This window comes from Solanum lycopersicum, chromosome 1 (genome assembly GCF_036512215.1).
Source record: "Solanum lycopersicum chromosome 1, SLM_r2.1".
Taxonomy (NCBI): domain Eukaryota; kingdom Viridiplantae; phylum Streptophyta; class Magnoliopsida; order Solanales; family Solanaceae; genus Solanum; species Solanum lycopersicum.
In genome coordinates this window covers 74,431,858-74,450,552 of record NC_090800.1, presented here as the reverse complement: position 1 = coordinate 74,450,552, position 18,695 = coordinate 74,431,858, and the positions used below count along the sequence as shown (strand labels likewise).

Below are 18,695 nucleotides of genomic sequence, written 5' to 3'. Positions count from 1 at the left end.
TTTTACTCATCTAATCCGTTTTTGATTTGTAGAACTTAAATTCTTGGGTGATTTATCAATGGAGGAGGGTTTTGACCTGAAACTAATGGTGGAAAAAGCCCTAAGTTGGGTATTATGATCTTGGATTCGGCTTAGGATTGATAAGTTCGATTGTAATCCAGATAATTAGGCATCGTTTATTGATCCTTGCATTAATTTATTGTTTTTAGATCACAAACAAGCGAAACTAATTTTAAAAGAGAAATTCAAGTGCCTTGGGGGGATTCAAGCTTGGTTTCGAGGTAGGTGATGGTTTGATTTCATGTTTGTGTGATGTATGTTAGTAATTCTTCATGTAATGCATGTATATGTATGTGGACGAAACATTGTTGATCAAATCTAATGAAATGAGTATGAATAAACAAATGTTTTCCATGATTTAACACTTGATTATATGAATATGGGTATGTACATTATGAGTGTGAATGTGATTGTGGTTGTGATGTTCGGATCAAGTGTCATGTTCCGACATACATTGGATCGAGTGTCATGTTCCGGCAACTAATTGGGATCGGGTGTCACATTCCGATACACTAATAGTTTGGATATGGGTGCTATGAGAGGACGATTGAATTATCATATCTACTTGTTATTGAGAATATGTAATTGTACATTGCTCTTGAAATGATAATTGATGTGTATATATATACTAGTTTCCGAGCACGCACTTTGCGCGTGTAACCATGTATTATTTCTTAAAAGATAATACTACTAAATAATAAAATATGTGTAATTGAGATTTCTTACTTTGTTTTACTACTAATTGTGACACCTCAATTTTTTGACCTCCAAGTGAGTGCATCGAGATAATAATATGAGAAATTAATAAAATAAACTTTGTTTATAATTCAAAAAATAAGTTTGCAAAGCAAAAAGGAAAAATAACAACTATCTAAATTAAATTTCTCGATAGTTCCATTTTATTGGTAGAATAATGTTAGAAAAAATAGTGTAAGATTAACTTTGAGTGAAAGGAAAACAAAACCTTTCAACTTTTTTACTTTGCCTTTTGAATCTCCTGATAATTATTATAAAATATTTTGAAAATCAGAATATTTATGAATAACTACTATTTTTATATAAAATTTGATTTTCTCTTTATACATAACTTATCCACCATTAATCTAATATTATATGTTTCACCTTTTTTTTCATAAAAAGAAAAGAAAAGAGTAAATATCATATTTTATCACATTCATTCTTAAAGATGAAAATTAATGTATATGTAAAATTATAAGTACGAAACAAAAAAAAAAAAGAAGAAGAAAAGGTACAAAATACAAATATGAATTTAAATCAACTTGCTAATAAAACAAGAATTCAACTATATGAAGAGAGATAAAAAAAAAGTCTTATTATAATTCTTACTACAAATAAGTATGAACTAACACATCAAGCTCCGATGCTTCAATAATTGATTTTTTGTCTATTCTCGTGACTGTAGAAGGGAATCTCACAACTTTCACCTCAAATTATGACATTATTTCACATGTTTAGAGTTCCTACACACGAGAATTATAGGAGTGGTAAATAAAAAATTTTCTTGAAAAAGTTAAATTTATAGAACAAAATTATGGAAACATGAAAAGTCACATGAATTATTGTTAAAAAAAAATATAAAAAAGATAGAGATGAAATTTAATTTTAAAGATACATGAATCTACTTTAATTTCTTGTCTATAAGAAATAATACTTATTTTTATTTACATTTGTGTTAGAAATTTGAAAGGTCAAGATTATGGAATGAAAATAAAAAAGATTATATATATGAAAATTATAAAAGTTTTAATTTATTAGAGGGACAAAATGGTAATTTAACTTTTAAGTTTTGAGCTTCATGCTTATAATAATACTAGTTTTCGGGCACGCACTTTGCACGTGTAACTCATGAGTGTATTATTTCTTAAAAGATAATACTACTAAATAATAAAATATGTCTAATTGAGATTTCTTACTTTGTTTTACTACTAATTGTGACACTCCAATTTTCTGACCTCCAAGTGAATGCATCGAGATAATAATATGAGAAATTAATAAAATAAACTTTGTTTGTAATTCAAAAAATAAGTTTGCAAAGCTAACAAATAACAACTATCTAAATTAAATTTCTTGATAGTTCCGTTGTATTGGTAGAATAATGCTAGATAGTGTAAGATTAACTTTGAGTGAAGGAAAATAAAACCTTTCAACTTTTTTAATGAATGTGTTTTAAGTATTTTATTAAATTTTTATCCACAAACACTTTAAACTAATTAGTTAACTATAAATATTCAAAACTAAGATGTAAATTTTTTTTATCATTTATATTTTAAAAATCAGGATATTTATGAATAACTACTATTTTTATATAAAATTTAATTTTGTCATATATAACTTATCCACCATTAATCTAATATTATATGTTTCACCTTTTTTTTCCATAAAAAGAAAATAAAAGAGTAAACATCGTATAGTATCACATCCATTCTTAAAGATGAAAATTAATGTATATGTAAAAATTATAAGTATGGAGAAAAAAAAAAGGTACACATGAGTAAGATAATTAGGCATTTCTGAACATTTGAGCATACAAAATACAAATATGAATTTAGAGCAACTTGCTAATAAAACAAGAATTCAACTATATGAAGAGAGACAAAAAAGTTTTATTATAATTCTTACTACAAATAAATATAAAACTAACACATTAAGCTCTGATGTTTCAGTAATTGAATTCTTATCTATTCTCGTAACTGCATAAGGGAATCTCACAACTTTCACCTCATATTGTAACATTATTTCACATGTTTAGAGTTCCTACATACAAGAATTGTAGGAGTGGTAAATAAAAGTTCTTCTTGAAAAAGTTAAATTTATAGAACAAAATTATGGAAACATGAAAAGTCACATGAATTATTGTTAAAATAAATATAAAAAAGATAGAGATGAAATACAATTTTAAAGATACATGAATCTACTTTAATTTCTTGATAATTACTCATTTTTATTTTTATTTACATTTATATTAGAAATTTGAAAGGTCAAGATTATGAACTGAGAATAAGAAGATTATATATATAAATTATATAAATTTTAATTTATTAGAGGGGCAAAATGGTAATTCAACTTTTAAGTTTTGAGCTTCATGCTTATAATAATACACGATATATATATATATATATTACATGTTATGCTTATTATGTTATGACTGCTTATATATGTTTCGCTTACTGTAATAGTCGTGTGATTCTACCTGTACACTGTGGTTATCTGTTCATCCTGGACTTTCTCGTTCTTTTGTTGTTACATGGTAGCTTTTGATAGACCTTAGTTAGGAGACAAACAATCGAGATCGAATTTCAAGGGTAAGCCAATTCTTTCAGACCGCCATGAAGTCCTTCTTATTGTTTTAGTCCAATTCCTTCGTACTTAGAGTATTTATATATTTCTTATGTTAGTTTGGGTTATACCATTTTTTCTTAGACTTGTTACACTTTAGATGTTTTGGTACAATGACTTTCAGGTTTTAGGGATTAATTAGTTTGGTTAGTTATTTGTTTAAATATTTAGAGTTTATGGGAACTCTACATAATTTCTGCATTTAAACCTGCTCTGTTATCTTTAAATGATTAGTTTATTGCTGAGTTGTAGTAATAGTTATCCCACATGAGGGTTAATATGGGTGTCAATTACGACAGTCTGGATCGTGACACAAACAAATCAAAAGAGTGATCAAAAGAAAAACATGACAACTAATAGTAAAGTGATATCATATATGCAAAAAAATTATAACATTAACAAGAAGGTGCAGTCACCTAAACACAAAACTAAAGACTACATGAATATGTTATTTACTACGATCGATAACAACTCAACCCAATCAAGGACTGAGATAAGCTAGTAAGAAAAACACCTCTCAACTACCTACTAACTTTCTATCCTTACCCACAACCTTCGTACTCTCGTATTAAGGTCATGCATACACATGTCCTCGGTAAGGTACAAATACATCATATCCTGCCTAATCACTTCTCTCTAATATTTTTTTGGCATATCATGCCTCTCCTCAAAACCACTGTATCCAACCTCTTGCACCACCTTATTGGAGCATCTATACATCTCCACTTTACATGCTCTATCCATCTCAATCTCCCTCCCTCATTTTGTCCATCATATATGCCATTCTAATTTCGTGTAGAAAGTCCTCATCCTATCGCTTCTAGTATACACTATGCACATATACCCATTTCAACATTTTCACTTTCCCCACTTACTTTTGTAAACTTTAAAATTCTTGACTAGCCAATATGTCATCCCATACGATAAAATCGATCTAACCACTACTCAATAAAAATACGACTTTAAACTTTGGTGATACCTTCTTGTCATACAAAAAGCAAGTCTCCCTTTCATCCCGACCGCTATCGCATCGACTAATAAACATTAAAAAAAAATATTTTTATTAAAAAAAAATTGATAGCTTGAAAAATATAAATGAGGTTATATACAATTTTTGTTTGCCATCACTTTGGTTCATGATCTATCACAAATAACCACCACAACAAACAAAAATTAGAAAGAAGTCCAAGACAGAGCAATGGCGCATTTAGCAGCAATGGGCGTTTCCCAAATTTCCTCTTCAATATACATGCCGGAACTTCCACTCAAGTCTCAAAATCCACAGCCCTCGTCCATTTTCCTCAAGAGAATCGGCGTAGCTCATAAAAGATTCAATCTTGTTAAAGCTACCGTCGATGGGTCCCCAGTCCCAGCTCCATCCCCTGGTCTTTACTCTGCTAAACAATTCGAGCTCACCCCTGAAAACGTCGATATGGTTCTTGAAGATGTTCGACCATATCTCATTTCTGATGGCGGAAACGTTGAGGTCGTCTCTGTGGAAGACGGTGTCGTTTCCCTCCAGCTTCAAGGTTAGTTTTTTCTTTATCCAATTCACTTGATTCGTTGCTGGAACTTCAATATTTACTCCATTAATAATTAGTCAATTGAGGGATTAATCGTACCAGGTATCAAGTTGTTGTCTTTCTGAGTTAGTTTGAACTTTTGTTCTTGTTGATGAAATGCTTGTATTGCCACAAAAATTAACTCTTTACTCAAGGTTTGAGTTGGACCTATACAGTAATGGATGTCTATCACTAGCTCATCAATCTTTCCTAATGAAAGTTTGGTACTTTGCGCTCCTTTAGACAAGAAATTTAACAATATTATCATCAATGATCACCTTGTACTCTAGGGAAGCTATGTCTGAGTCTATGTGAATTGTTAGAAGTTCTTTGGTTTTGCAAGTCTGTATCATAATGGAGACATGCCAATGGAATTTTTGTTTTTGGTGGTGTCTGCATTTGTGTTTTTATTCTGGACTTAATTTGATGTGAAGATTGAATGTTGGAATGAGGCAAAAGGAACATATCTCCGAGAAGTTATTTGTTTCTATCCATGGTAGGTTCTCGTAGAGTTACCATAGGACTTAAATACCAATGTACTTTTAAGCTTAGATGATGCTGATGATAGACTGTGATGTTAGTCCAGGAGAAGGCTCGGAAATCTGGCAAAGATGCGTTTAGTCTAGAGAAGGCAGTTATACGTTATGCTACCTATTTTTTGTTTGTTTGTTGATAAGGTAAGATTTTATTAGAACAGTATCTAACTGATACTGCGGAAGTACAGAGAATGCTGGCTTGATTACATCAAAATCTTAAGCAGTCTAGCATGTCCATCATGTTTTTTGAATCCATTAAAAAGTTTTAAATCTTTCCAATAGGACAAGTGGTGCAAATAATTAGATTCAATAGATTGCTCCATTTTTCGTTCAAACATCTTTTATTTCTTTCCAAATAGTCCAAGCTATGCTAAGCGGAATAGCTCTCCAGATCTTCTTTAGGGATGCTTCTGGACATGCAGTTCTCCAAACTTCTTTAACACATTCTTGAACTTCATAGGACTTGTCCGATGGATTCCAAAGTTAGCTATGAACATGTTCCATGCTTTCCAAGTAAATTAACAACACACCAGCATATGATCCACAGATTCACAAGCTTTCTCACATAAGTAGCATGTGCTGCACATTGTCCAACCCCTACTCTTCAAATTTTCTTGAGTTAGACATCTTCATGAGACACTAGCCAACCAAAGAAGAACAACTTTCTTTGGGACTTTAGTCTTCCATATCATCTTCCAAGGCCATTTTAGTACTTGCACCGGCTAAACAGCGTCGAGTATTTTACAGAATGAGCTGCGACACTAAGAGAACGATCACATTGCCGGTCCCGAGTCCCCAGAAAGGAGGGGGTTGCCGGGGGTCAATCAGATATAGTCTCTCTACCCCATAAGGGTAGGGCTAAGGGCTAAGGTCTAAGGCTGTGTGCATCTTACCCTTTCTCCAGAGTCTAACCTCACTCGTGGGATAACACAGGGTTTGTTGTTGTTCAGCTTACAGTAAAAGAACCTTTTTTGCTAGCTTCCCAGCTTAGGCTATTTTCTCTTTCTGGAATTAATGCTACTGATTGCTTCTTCTGAATAATAAATCAAATTCTTCCACTTCTTCCAAAGAGATTCCTTCTGAACTAACATTATCTTTGTCAAAAAAGAAAAGAAAAGAAAAAGATTCCTTCTGAACTGGAAGTTCCATATTGAATCAGTAAATATATCAGCTAAGAAAACTTTCGGGTTATAGTACAATCTGTATAGGTTGGGAAATTGATTTCAGCGAACCAAAACCATCCCAGTTATCTTCCCAAGTCTGATTTTCTCCTATTGCCTACCCTCATGAAACATACTTTTTGGATTCTTCCCAGAGATTGCAAATGTCTCCAAACAGCTACTCCATATGGCGTCTTCTCTGCTTTAGGTGCCCCAAAACCCTCTATTCCATAAATTACCTCTTTTCAGGGAACTTTTACCCCATCATTTAATCTCCGTAGCCATTTACAGAGCAAGCTTTGGTTGTGAGCACTAAGATTTCTAACTCCCAGACCCCCTTCCTTCTTATGTTTTGTTACAAATCACAGTGCTCCACTACTAAATAAAAACATCTCCTTTCTGCATTACCTTCCCATAGGGAATGTCTTCTGATCTTATCAATATTCTTCACCACACTAGCTGGCATAGGATTCAGAGACATTTGATAGGTTGGAATGCCATCAACACACTATTTACTGATGTCAATCTTCCTCCAAATGATAGGTATTGTTGCTTCCATGGAGTCAACTTTCACGCTTTCTCAATTACACCACTCCGCGCAAAATTTAGTGCCTATACGCAGTCCCAAACAGGGTAGGGAACTTCTCAATCTTGCAATTTATGATATCAGCCAGCATATTAATATCACTGTCAACATTCAGAGAAAAATTGAACTCTTGGCCTTGTTGATTTTTACTGCTTCGAAAGGCAACAGAACCACCCTCAAGTGCAGCACTTGTTCTGTTTCAGCCTCACACATCAACAAGGTATCATCAGCATAAAGACTACGAGAAGTTTCTATAGAATTTCCTGAATGACCCGCCATTTTAAAACCTTTTTCCAGCCACTTCTCACAGTAGTTTTAATAATCTGACTCAACCTCCATAACTAAAAGAAATACATGGGAGAAAGTGGGTAACCTGGCCTCAGGCCTCTTTGAGAATTAACAGTGCACAATGAGTCCATTGAGGGTAGTTTCAAGGATTTTATTCTCCCACTCAGGGTTGTGAGTGGCTTACTAAGTTAAAGTTAAAATTTTAGGAGGACTTATTTATGCATAAATACATGAATGGCAAAGTATAATCTCTGGAAGGCTATGTTCCCCACTCCGTCCTTGAATGTACGTGAACAACTTTAATGACCGCTGATGCATACATGCAGCAACAATTGGATAAAAGAGTACTTCTATCCTGATAACCTGATTCTATAGTCTTGGTTTTGAGTAAGCACTGGATTAGAGTTGACATTATGTGTGCTGAAGAGAGATACCCCAAGAAACTAGTGTCGAAGTTCCTATTTATCGAGTTTGAGATTTTATAAACTAAAAGCAAGTCTCATCTGAACTTTTGACTTGTAGTATATAATACTCCTCCCTTCCATTTTGTTCGGCACTATTTCCTTATATGTACGAATGATACATTTGACATCCCTATATTTCCTTAAGCTTTTGTAGTCACAAAATTGTTAAGGCAAGAGAACAAATTTCAGAAGTTTTAATAGCCACACAAATATTATGGCAACTTAAGACCACAAATTTCAATAGTCTTCCTCTCTTCACTAAACTTTGTGCAAGTCAAACTATGACAAACAAAGTGAAAAGTTAAAAAGAGGGGGCGGGGCACTGCAGTTGGAAGCACCAAACTATGTTGTACCACAACCGCTACTTAATTTGATTTAGTTTTTTTTCTGTAAAATACTTAATAGATTAGATAATGAATGTTGTTGTTTTTCCTCAATAGGGAACTGAATGAGTCTCCGAGCTTACAATTCCAACCCAGCCTAAGCTTGCACAAAATGTTTTGCAAATAATGTAAGCCAATAGAGTTCATGAATAATGGACATTTATTGATTAATGTTTGTTAAATTTCTTTTTTAACAAGTAATATTTTCCAGATAATATACTGGTTGACAACCAATTCTTCTCTCTTATTTCTGTTGAATATTTCCAAAGCCTACACATGCTTTAGTAGCCCCTAAATAAGGTAAGAGAATAGGATAAGAGATCTTTATTTCCTCACGCCTCTCGCTATCTTTCTATCTCCTAGGATACCTCACTGGAGTGACTAAGCAGAACTTTGTAAGATCACAACATGTGTTTAAAGTTTAAAGTTCTGGTTTCTGGTTTTCTTTCTTGTTTTTAGAGTATACTCTTTGTGGAGTGTATATAATTACTATTTTTATTGAGACATAATTCGTAAATAATTCCCTCTCTCTCTCTTTCTCTCTCTCATAAAGAAATAAAAGTTAGGCCTGCAATTGTGGAGGATATGTTGTTGACCTAAATAAATAAATGTGTCCTCTCTAACAGTTCAAACTTTTCAATGGTGGATGGGGTTTACAATTTTACATATAATTCAATTTTCCTATGTTTGACAAAACCTGGAGATCCGCCAATGTGTTCTTTCTAACATAACTGTTCAACAAAATCGCAAAAAGAAGAAACGGCAGTCAACCACCATATATTTCTCCTTAACTAAATCTATGGTAACTTTTTGATTCATAATTGGAAATGCTTAATATTTTGTATGCAATGGATATAGGAGCGTGCGAGAGTTGTCCTAGCGCAACAACTACAATGAAGATGGGGATTGAAAGGGTACTCAAAGAAAAGTTTGGAGAAGCCATCAAGGATATTCGCCAAGTATACAATGAGCAAGTAGTTGAAACCACTGCTGAGGTGAATATTTGCAAATTCAGTTGCTAATAGATGATGATTTTCAAAATGTCTTTAACTAAGAACTCATGTTCTTTCAGGCTGTGAATGCTCACCTAGATATATTAAGACCTGCCATTAAAAATTTTGGTGGTAGTGTGGAAGTTTTATCAGTTGAGGAAGGCAATTGCAATGTGAAGTATGTTGGGCCTGAGTCTATTGGATCAGGAGTCAAAGCAGCAATCAAAGAGAAGTTCCCCGATATTCTCAATGTTGTGTTCACGGACTAGCTTGCTTCGCGACAGTTCTTCTTTTGAACATACTGTGAAGTTTAATGCCAATACTATTATCTCTTGTGTAAGAGAGATGTATACTCCCAATCACTTCGAGCAAACTTACAGTACATGTTCACTATGTAAAGAAATAACAATATAGATGAAGTGGCCAAGTTTTCTTCCCACCTCCACTATATGTATTTTTTACAATTCAATTATGTTGTTCGCATTAATAATGTAGGGCATGGTTGCAAATTAAATTTTTTCCTCATGTCCTGTAGTTTGCTATCTTACCAAGCAAGAAGAAGTAGTTCATGAGGAGTAACTAGTATAATCCATTTTCTCAACCTCTTTTTTTTTTTTTTTTTTTTAAAAAAATTCTGTTTTGTTTAAGATTTTAAAGTTATAACCTTCACTAATTTTCTATAAAAAAAATGTTTAAACTTTTGAAGTATGGGTTGGTAGAATCCACTTCATACCAAAAATCACTTTATATATAGATTACAAAGAAACAAAATTACTAAAATTTAACTTCATAAAATTCTTAACATATAGAAAGGATATATTATGGTTCGCAATCACTACACTATCTGTTTCAGCTTCTATGCAGTGCCAGTGTTAACTCATATCAGTCCTTCCTGGTAAGCAATCCAAATGCGACTAAAGCAGAACTACTTTGATGTGTTAATACAGAAACAGCCAATACGGCTCAATAATTTAGTGACATGCCAAAGAGACACCGTAAGCAAGGTGAGGTTAACATGCTAATCACAACTATAAGATACAGATGTATATACAGACTGCGGGGACTGTACTCTGATGCAAAGGAGGACTTGATCTCCATAGAAAGGCATTAGAGTGGCATCTAACATTCTTGTGCCACTCAAATGAGACAGCCACATTTGAAGTTTTGAAAGGCTGGATCATGTTTTCATGGTGGAGCAAATTCAAAAAGGCGCAGAACACAGGATAAAGAAGTTGATTTGAAGCAGCTTCTTATACAGCTCCTTGTAGCTTTAGTCCTGAGTACACAGCAGATGAAAGACGGGAGTAGATGAGATTAAGAAAATTTACTATTAAGCAAGAAAAAGATGTACTATCCATCCTATGGCTAAATTTCCAAGCACTACTCCAAATAAAGGAAGGCATTGAGATGGACAATGCACTAACCTTCCAATTCATCCATCTGAAGTTTTTAACTTGCGAGGCCGTTTTGACTGTGCTGGTGAAGATGGTACTTCTGATAATCGTCCAGGCCCCTGGATCCCCAAATCAACATAGTAGACTCTAAGAACTGTTTGGATTAATTTGAAGATTCATTAAAAATACTAACGACACATACCTTGCGTTTCTGGTCCTTTTTACCAGCTCTTTCCCCTAAAGAACATGAAAATTATTGGCACCAAAAGATGATATTTGAGTTTGAATGAAACGAAGAGAACAGTTTGATCATAATGGAGTACACCTTTAAACAGACAGCCCAAGTACTTCTGTCATTTGCTTACCTCCAAAACTTGTAGAATCGGGAATGAATGTTCTATCTTGGTCCGTAGCACGTTGCGCACGCTGTCAACAAGCAGATATCAACTCCATTACTCACAAACAAAAAGATATCTTTATCTAATTCATCTTGCGGAGCACCAAAAACTTAAAACGAATATAATTTTTTAGAAAAAGGAAAGAGGTTGGTTACAGAGTTATAAGCAGCATCCTGACCTTAGGAGGTGTACCAGGTGTTTCAGAATATGAACCTTCCCGATAAGATGAGCCTTCTGACTCCTTGTATTGTACCTGATTTTCAAGACAAGCATTAACAAAATTGGGTCATTGGCTTCTTCTGATAAGACAGAAGTGAAAACTGTCGTCATTGAAGCTCTATCCTTGCAAATGAAGCATGAAAACAATACATACACAGAAGGGGGGAGATGGTTTTGAACCAAAATATGTGTGTGTGTGAAAGAGAGATATGAAAATGGAAGTCCATCTAATCAGAAATGATGGAAAATAATATACTGCAAAAGTATAGGAGACAAATTGGTCAGATAAACCTCAAACTCTTTTTGGGATATCTGACATATTTGTGTCAAATATCCCCTTTTTATTTGCCTTGGTGATGGATCCATTAACATGAAAAATTCAAGGTGAGGTGCCATGGTGTAGGTTATTTTGGATAACATAGTTCTCATTGACGAGACTCGCGGCGGAGTTAATGCTAAGTTGGAGGTTTGGAGACAAACCTTAAGAGTCTAAAAAGTTCAGGTTGAGTGCAAGTTCAGTCACGTAATGCGTGAAGCTAACGTGAAATTGAAACTTGATACACAAATCATCCAAAAGAGAGGAAATTTTAAGTATCTTGAGTATCCACCAAGGAAATGGAATTGACGAGGATGTTATTCACTGACACCGTATTGATGAAGGGTACATCTAAAGTTTTGTGTGATACGAAGTTGCCACAAAAACTTAAAGGCAAGTTATTTAGATCAACTATGTTGTATGGAGCAGAGTGTTAGCCAATCAAGAACTCTCACATTCAGAAGATGAAAGTTGTGGAAATGACAATGTTGCAATGGATGTGCGGTGATACTAAGAGATATAAGATTAAGAATAATGATATCTGAGATAGGGTAGGAGTCTCTTCCCTGGAGGACAAGATGCAGGAAGAAAGACTAAAATGGTTTGGGCATGTGAAGAGGAGATGCACAAATGCCCCTGTGTGGAGGTGCGTGAGACATAGGGTATGAATCACTTCAGGAGAGGTAGAGTTAGACTAAAGACGTATAGGCAAGAGGTGATTAGACAAGACGTGACACAATTTCAACTTACCGAGGACATGACCTTAGATAAGAGGGTATAGAGGTCACGCATTATGGTAAAATAGTAGGTATCAATGCATTGTCTTCCTGTCCGTTCATATTAGTAGTCACAGTATTACTTTTATAGTTTCTTGTCCTTCAATTTCTGTTACTATTTGTCGATCCCTTGTACCTCGATTATCATATTGTTTCATTGTAGTTTTGTTTTACTTATTATCTGATGTTTCTCGTCATTTTGTTACTCTTTTTTCTAGATTGATTTGGATTGTTCTTCCTTGAGCCGAGGGTCTTGTCAAAAACAACCTCTCTACCTCTGAAGTAGGGGTAAGGTTTGTGTACTTTACCCTCACCAAACTCCAATTTGTGAGACTACAATGGGTATATTTAGTTGTTGCCATATACTTGTGTTTCTTTCTCCTAGATAGTTTACTTCTCTGACAGCAAATCAATTGAAATTGAATGGTTTCCAATTGCTGCTAAGTAATTGTTTGATAGCTAGTTGAGGATGGATTTTAGACTTGTTAAAGAACTTCTATTATTATTATTATTACAATAATATTTAACTTATTTTTCAAATTAATTTTATTTAGTATGATGATAATATGAATTGAGCTTGACTGAAAGTGGGAATTCATAAAGCCAATCTCAACTTGTTTGGGATTGAGATGTGTTGTTAATCATTTGATATATGCGGCAAACTATTCTGTGAGAGCAACTGAGCAACCAGAATTCTAAGACTCAGCCGATCTTCACTTGAGCACACAACTCCAGGATTTGCCTACACTAGACAATGACATTTAACAAGAGATGCTTCATTATGAAACAAAACATAAGGCAACACAAAGAACACTTTCTTTAGATGATATTCAAACAGTCATAAAATGTTCATTAGTCTGAACTCTATGGCTAAACCTAACTCGTGATCAAAAAAATTGTTGAAAGCATACACACTTATAAATTAAAATGCCAAATACCTGCTTTTGAAGATTTAACAGGGTTAGTATCTCTTTCCTCAGTTCAAGATGCTCCGCACAGACAAGTTTTGTTGGGACCTTTGGCTTCAAATTAACCTACAGATGGGAAAAGAAAGAGTGGATAATCAGATAGCTGAGATTTCACGTAATAGAACTTGATCCACATGTAAAATGGCACCCCAACAACACAAGTCCTGATCATTAGACAGCTGAGATTGCACCTCTGATGACATGTTAAAAATCTGGCCCAGGATAAAGCCAGTGGTTCCAAAGTACATATACAACAAAAGAAATGTACTATAAAGAAGAAACAAACCCCAAGGTCTTGTAAAGTTTGTTCAACCCGTTTGATTGTCCGGAGTCCAGCTGAAGAGCTCGCAGCTTGGACCATTTGCTCCAGTCCATATGTTCTCAAATACACGCGCAGCTGAAAGTTTTCAGTTAGTGAGTAGATCGATATTTGATATTACACAGATATGATTCAAAGTATTTTGGCTTTTGCCACAATATTAGTTTGAGCTAATAAGGAACTAGTCGGGCCTTCTGAAGATCAGATTTTTTCCTTAAAAGGAATAAAAGTTTCTATAACAAATGGACCCAATACTTACTAAAATAGCTCCCTGCAGGAGTCTCAAATCCTAGTCAACTCACATCTTCCCTTTGACATTCTATAGACTGTAACAAAGCTTATATATACTGCAAACTACAATAAAATCCTCACAATGTACACATGACCTATAAAGATGAAGGAAAGTGACTGAATCGTCCAAGTTGAAGGAACTTCGATGTTTTTTACTATAAGCAGGAAAGAATGATAGGAAGTAGATAGAAGAAATCTTATCCTCAAACATACCATGCGAAGAGAAGCCAAAGTGGAAGCAGTCTCTGACACTGGAGGTGCAGCAATGCCAGAGGGTAATTGAGCATTTGGAGAGGTTGATATTACATCAATACCAGCCTTTTCAGCACCTTCAGGAGCAGCATCTGACACATCGGGAAGTTCTGTTTCTTCAGCGGCCTGAGAACATGCAATAACTTGGTTAGTGCTGGTTTTTCAAAATAATAAACAGGGTAAAGGACATCCAATAACTCTTATGTTCCCTGGAAGAACGTTCCAGGTAAAAGTAGCTATAGGACTCTTACCTTAGCAGCTTTTCGTGATTCGGATATTCTTTTTGCTGCAGCAAGAACCTAAGACCAAGGTTCGAAGGGCAGGTTACTGATTTAGAAAGAACAAAACAAACAAATACATATAATTATGCAATGGGTTAGCAAGAGGCTCCATTTAAGAGCTACGACATATACAGTTGTGCGTATGATGATGTCCAAATTTCATCGAGGAGATCATTCATTTAGAAAGAGAAACTAGGACGATAAGAAACAGTATAAACATACCTCTGCATCCCTACGCTCCTGATGCTTTGTTTGTGAGAGCACCATCGACAGTGCACGTTTTCGCTCAACCTCTTGTGAAGCATTGTAAGGCTGCTATGGTATTGTAAGAAAAAAGTTAGAAATACCACAAGAAACTGAAATTTATAGATCAAAACACCAGTTGAGGACATAAACTTGGAGAAGGAAGTGGGGTAAGGAGGTGGTCTTGCTCCAAAGAAGAAAATCAGAAAAAAAAAATAGCTCAGTTGAGAAAACCACAACTGTTAACTGACCTTAACAAGGGGATGTCCAGCAACATCGGCAGGAGATGGAGCCCTAGCAATTGTAATAGCACGAGACACTACACACGACGAGGTCCAAAACCATCATGAAAATAAAAAGATATTTGGAGTTACTAATCATATAAACAGTAAAAGCTAAATTAGTTTAAGCAATTAATAAACAACGAGCATTGTAGAATACCACTGTAATAACGGTCCTTCAATTCCTCAATTGTACGATTTGAAGGGAACCTATCAGCTATGATAACAAAACGGAGATCAAACCTCTTGCACAGGTCAAATAATTGATCCGTCTCTTCCTTCGTCCATGACTAACATGTGAGAATAAGTGAGTGAGTTCAAAAAGATATAAGGAATTGAAGAGATAATAACTAATCCCTTCCAATGACATAAGCATCTGTCCTGACAAGGCAGAACACATGGAGATTACAAGCACAATCCAATAACAGATCTCAACAAAGATAAAAATGATATCTTTGTAAGTTGCTGAAGGATATCAACAAAGATAGAATATGAATATCAGTAGCAAGATAATTCATATCACATCAAGCAATTGAAAATATTTCTGCAAAAGCTACAAAATAAATGTCACAATTGGGTAACTGCATGACATTATATTAACAGTCATTCAATAAATGACTACAGTGAGAGTGCTATTTCAAGATTCTGATAGAGTTTTAAGTTCAACTCAAAAAAAATAAAGCTGATGATTCTTGATATTGCCTCTTGCCAAGTAGATAACACATCTAACTTCAGATACTATTTTGATACTTACAGGATTGGACAAGAACTTCTCATACTCCTCATCTGTGTACTCGATCACATCCACCGACTGCAGCCATAAGACAGAGTAGATTTAAAACCATATATAGAAGAACCCTCAGGAACAAGAAGAATCCATGATATACCTTATTATACTTTGCAAACGAATAGTCACCTGTAGGCGGAACACCATTAACAACTCTGACCTGGGATTTATCAAAGCCAAATGAGTTTCATGAGTGGATGGTTGTCAGTTACTTTAAGCAGATTCTAGATCAGTAGTGACACATACCCAATGATAAAGCTGTAAGTTATCTTTTCTAGCAGAACTTGTGAATGGAAGCCATTGCCACGTAATCTGAATGGAAAGTTAGAAGAATTTATTAGCTTCTCTTAACATCAAGAAGAAGCACCATTAAGAAACATCCACTAGCGAAACAAAACTTAGTTAGGGTGATACAAAGAAGATATCCAGATGACCTACTATTGAAAATAAGTTGTGAGGATTTGCGATTAGCTGGAACTGCACATCAACTTAGTCCCAAAAGCAAATATAATAGGTTAGAATTATACTGCATTGCTTATTTTCATGTCGCTAAACCATTCTGGAGAAAAGATAGGAAGCTCTTCTTCTATGCTGTATATGCGGTGTAGAAATATTCATGTAATGTTTTAATGAATAAAAATTATCATTTTGGTCCAACTCTCTTCTATTCTTCATTCAACATAGTTTTTATCCAAATATTCTAAAGTTTATAGCTACTTTCATGCTTCTCTGAGTGCATACCATAACCATTAGCAAGGAATTTCAACAGAGACAAAAGAAGAAGTCCATGAGACAAAGCTCCATGGATGACAACAATCATGTAATGACTCGACACCTCAAAACAAAAGAAAATGGAGTATCACAGCTACAACGAGTTTTTTTTATGACACCAGCTATGAGAATTGCTTATTGTCAAAGCAAAAACCAGATGCTTAAAAAGAAGTGGGCAGGGAGAAGCAAAGGTATTGTCAATCCAACAATCATGGATTTCTGGTTACTTTTATGCAAAGTATGATACCTCAATCTCATCTCCACCTAGTATTCACAATACTCCAATTAAGTCTCAATCCTAACTTATTTAAGGTGAGCAACTCTTGTACTGATCCAGCTCTAATGAGGTTCAGTATTCAAAGCATTCCTTATAACATTTAACTATTTAACAATGTCGGAGCTACAACTTACAATTCTACCCAACAGCACAAGTATTAGCTCAAAAACAAAACATAAAAAGAATCAAAATTAAGCAAATGAACCTTTTCGGACTCCGAAAGAGCTCGCTTTTTCAGCTGATTTATATCAATAGAAGGCATAAGAGGTGCAATACCACCTGTAAGTGCATAAACCTGAAAACCCAAAAAAGGAAATCAGCAACTCCCGAGCCCTACAATGCACAGTATGAGGAAAAATAAGAGGAATAACAAACTCACTTCTCGCGAAATGCCATCAGGTTTCCTTTGAGACTCTTTCTGAGGCCTCGATTTCTTCTCTTGGGACATTAAAGGTCCATTTTTAGGCAATCCTAAGATGTCCTTCGCATCCATATGGTATTGTTTCTGCAAAATTAGGGTTTTTCTGTATGATAAATTAGTACAAAAACTTCAACAAATTAGGGTTTTTGAGTGTGAAGAATCGAAGAACATAGCAGAAAACTAGTTCCCAGGTGAATGGGATTATGAATTCAAGAAGAACAACGATCCGTTTCCCTTTTTGAGCGCGAAATCGAAGAACAGATATGCTTTTTGGAGAGGATCGGGCAAATATCCGGGTCGGTTGGCGAACTGCCCCGGGCCCAGATAATTGGGCCTTCACTTGTTCCAACTATTTACTGTAGTGGGCTGGGCCGCATTTTACCCCAATAAGGAATGGTTGGATTTAAGAACATTTCGAGTTTTGATTTTTGGAGTTTGATGTATAATTTTCTACCATTCATAAGAAGAAAGGTCATTCTATCGTTCATGTTATGTATTAAACTTTACTTGCTCATGGAATATTTTTCATTTTTATCTAGATTAATCGTCACGGAAAATACATAGTATTAGAGATGACAAGAAATTAGTTAATGTTAATTAATGAAATAATATGATGTTATTTAGGACACTTGTAAAAAAGGTTAGCTTTGTCTTTTTAACGAGAGATCTCATATATTACACACTAGATTCAAAAAGACCATCTTCTTCTATTGTATTTTGTAAGTGATCAAAAAATCTTAAATTTTCATGTTATTCAAATAGAAGATATGATTGGGTAGGATTATAAGTACTAGTCTATTGGACATTTGAAAAATTAGACATTAGTATTTGACATATATGATATGAATAGGAATGAATATAAAGCATATTATTTTTATGTGTTTGGATATAAAAAAGCTAACTTTCACAAATAGCAAATATAAAAATCATATTTGTATGTTATAACAATAGTTTGTATAATCGCGCTCCATAATAAACATAAATATGTATCTTTTGCTATACATATACAAAAGAAAAAAATTGTATAATTTCGCTATGCATATACAAAAGAAAGCAGTCGTATAATCTGATTTAATATAAATCTGTGTTTGTATAAAGTGAGAGAGGTGAGTGAGATATGGGAGAGTGGTGAACGAGATCTAGGAGAGGGGGAAGAGGAGAGAGGGAACCAAGATATATGTATATATACAATTTTCTCTCGCTTTATACAAACACAAACATATTTTATACAATTTCGTTTTTGTATAAAGTGAGAGAGGCAAGCGAGCAAGCGAGACTAGGAGAGGGGAGAGAGAGAAATGAAAATATATGCA

At 34.5% G+C, this 18,695-nt stretch overlaps 2 protein-coding genes across 3 annotated transcripts; one reads left to right on the top strand and one right to left on the bottom strand.

Annotated features, from left to right (window-relative positions):
• Nucleotides 1-4,322: 4,322 nt before the first annotated feature.
• On the top strand, nucleotides 4,323-9,902 carry LOC101262349 (nifU-like protein 1, chloroplastic). Its single transcript, XM_004229325.5, has 3 exons — nucleotides 4,323-4,946; nucleotides 9,255-9,391; nucleotides 9,469-9,902. Exons 1-3 carry the CDS (start codon nucleotides 4,616-4,618, stop codon nucleotides 9,655-9,657), a joined length of 657 nt encoding a protein of 218 aa, XP_004229373.1. The 5' UTR covers nucleotides 4,323-4,615; the 3' UTR covers nucleotides 9,658-9,902.
• A 212-nt stretch (nucleotides 9,903-10,114) lies between these two features.
• On the bottom strand, nucleotides 10,115-17,755 carry LOC101262045 (SWR1-complex protein 4). Of its 2 annotated transcripts, none has more exons than XM_010324008.4 (17): nucleotides 17,341-17,755; nucleotides 17,167-17,256; nucleotides 16,160-16,225; nucleotides 16,014-16,073; nucleotides 15,881-15,937; nucleotides 15,287-15,416; nucleotides 15,097-15,164; nucleotides 14,825-14,917; nucleotides 14,573-14,620; nucleotides 14,283-14,447; nucleotides 13,746-13,856; nucleotides 13,430-13,525; nucleotides 11,359-11,433; nucleotides 11,148-11,208; nucleotides 10,985-11,019; nucleotides 10,813-10,901; nucleotides 10,115-10,664 (listed from the first exon to the last, which is right to left on the bottom strand). In XM_010324008.4, the coding sequence occupies exons 1-16, from the start codon at nucleotides 17,452-17,454 to the stop codon at nucleotides 10,821-10,823; spliced, it is 1,350 nt and encodes a 449-aa protein (XP_010322310.1). In that variant the 5' UTR covers nucleotides 17,455-17,755; the 3' UTR covers nucleotides 10,115-10,664; nucleotides 10,813-10,820. The 2 variants fall into 2 exon arrangements, with proteins under 2 accessions (XP_010322310.1, XP_004229372.1); XM_004229324.5 differs by having other exon boundaries at nucleotides 14,825-14,914; nucleotides 17,341-17,703.
• Nucleotides 17,756-18,695: the final 940 nt, after the last annotated feature.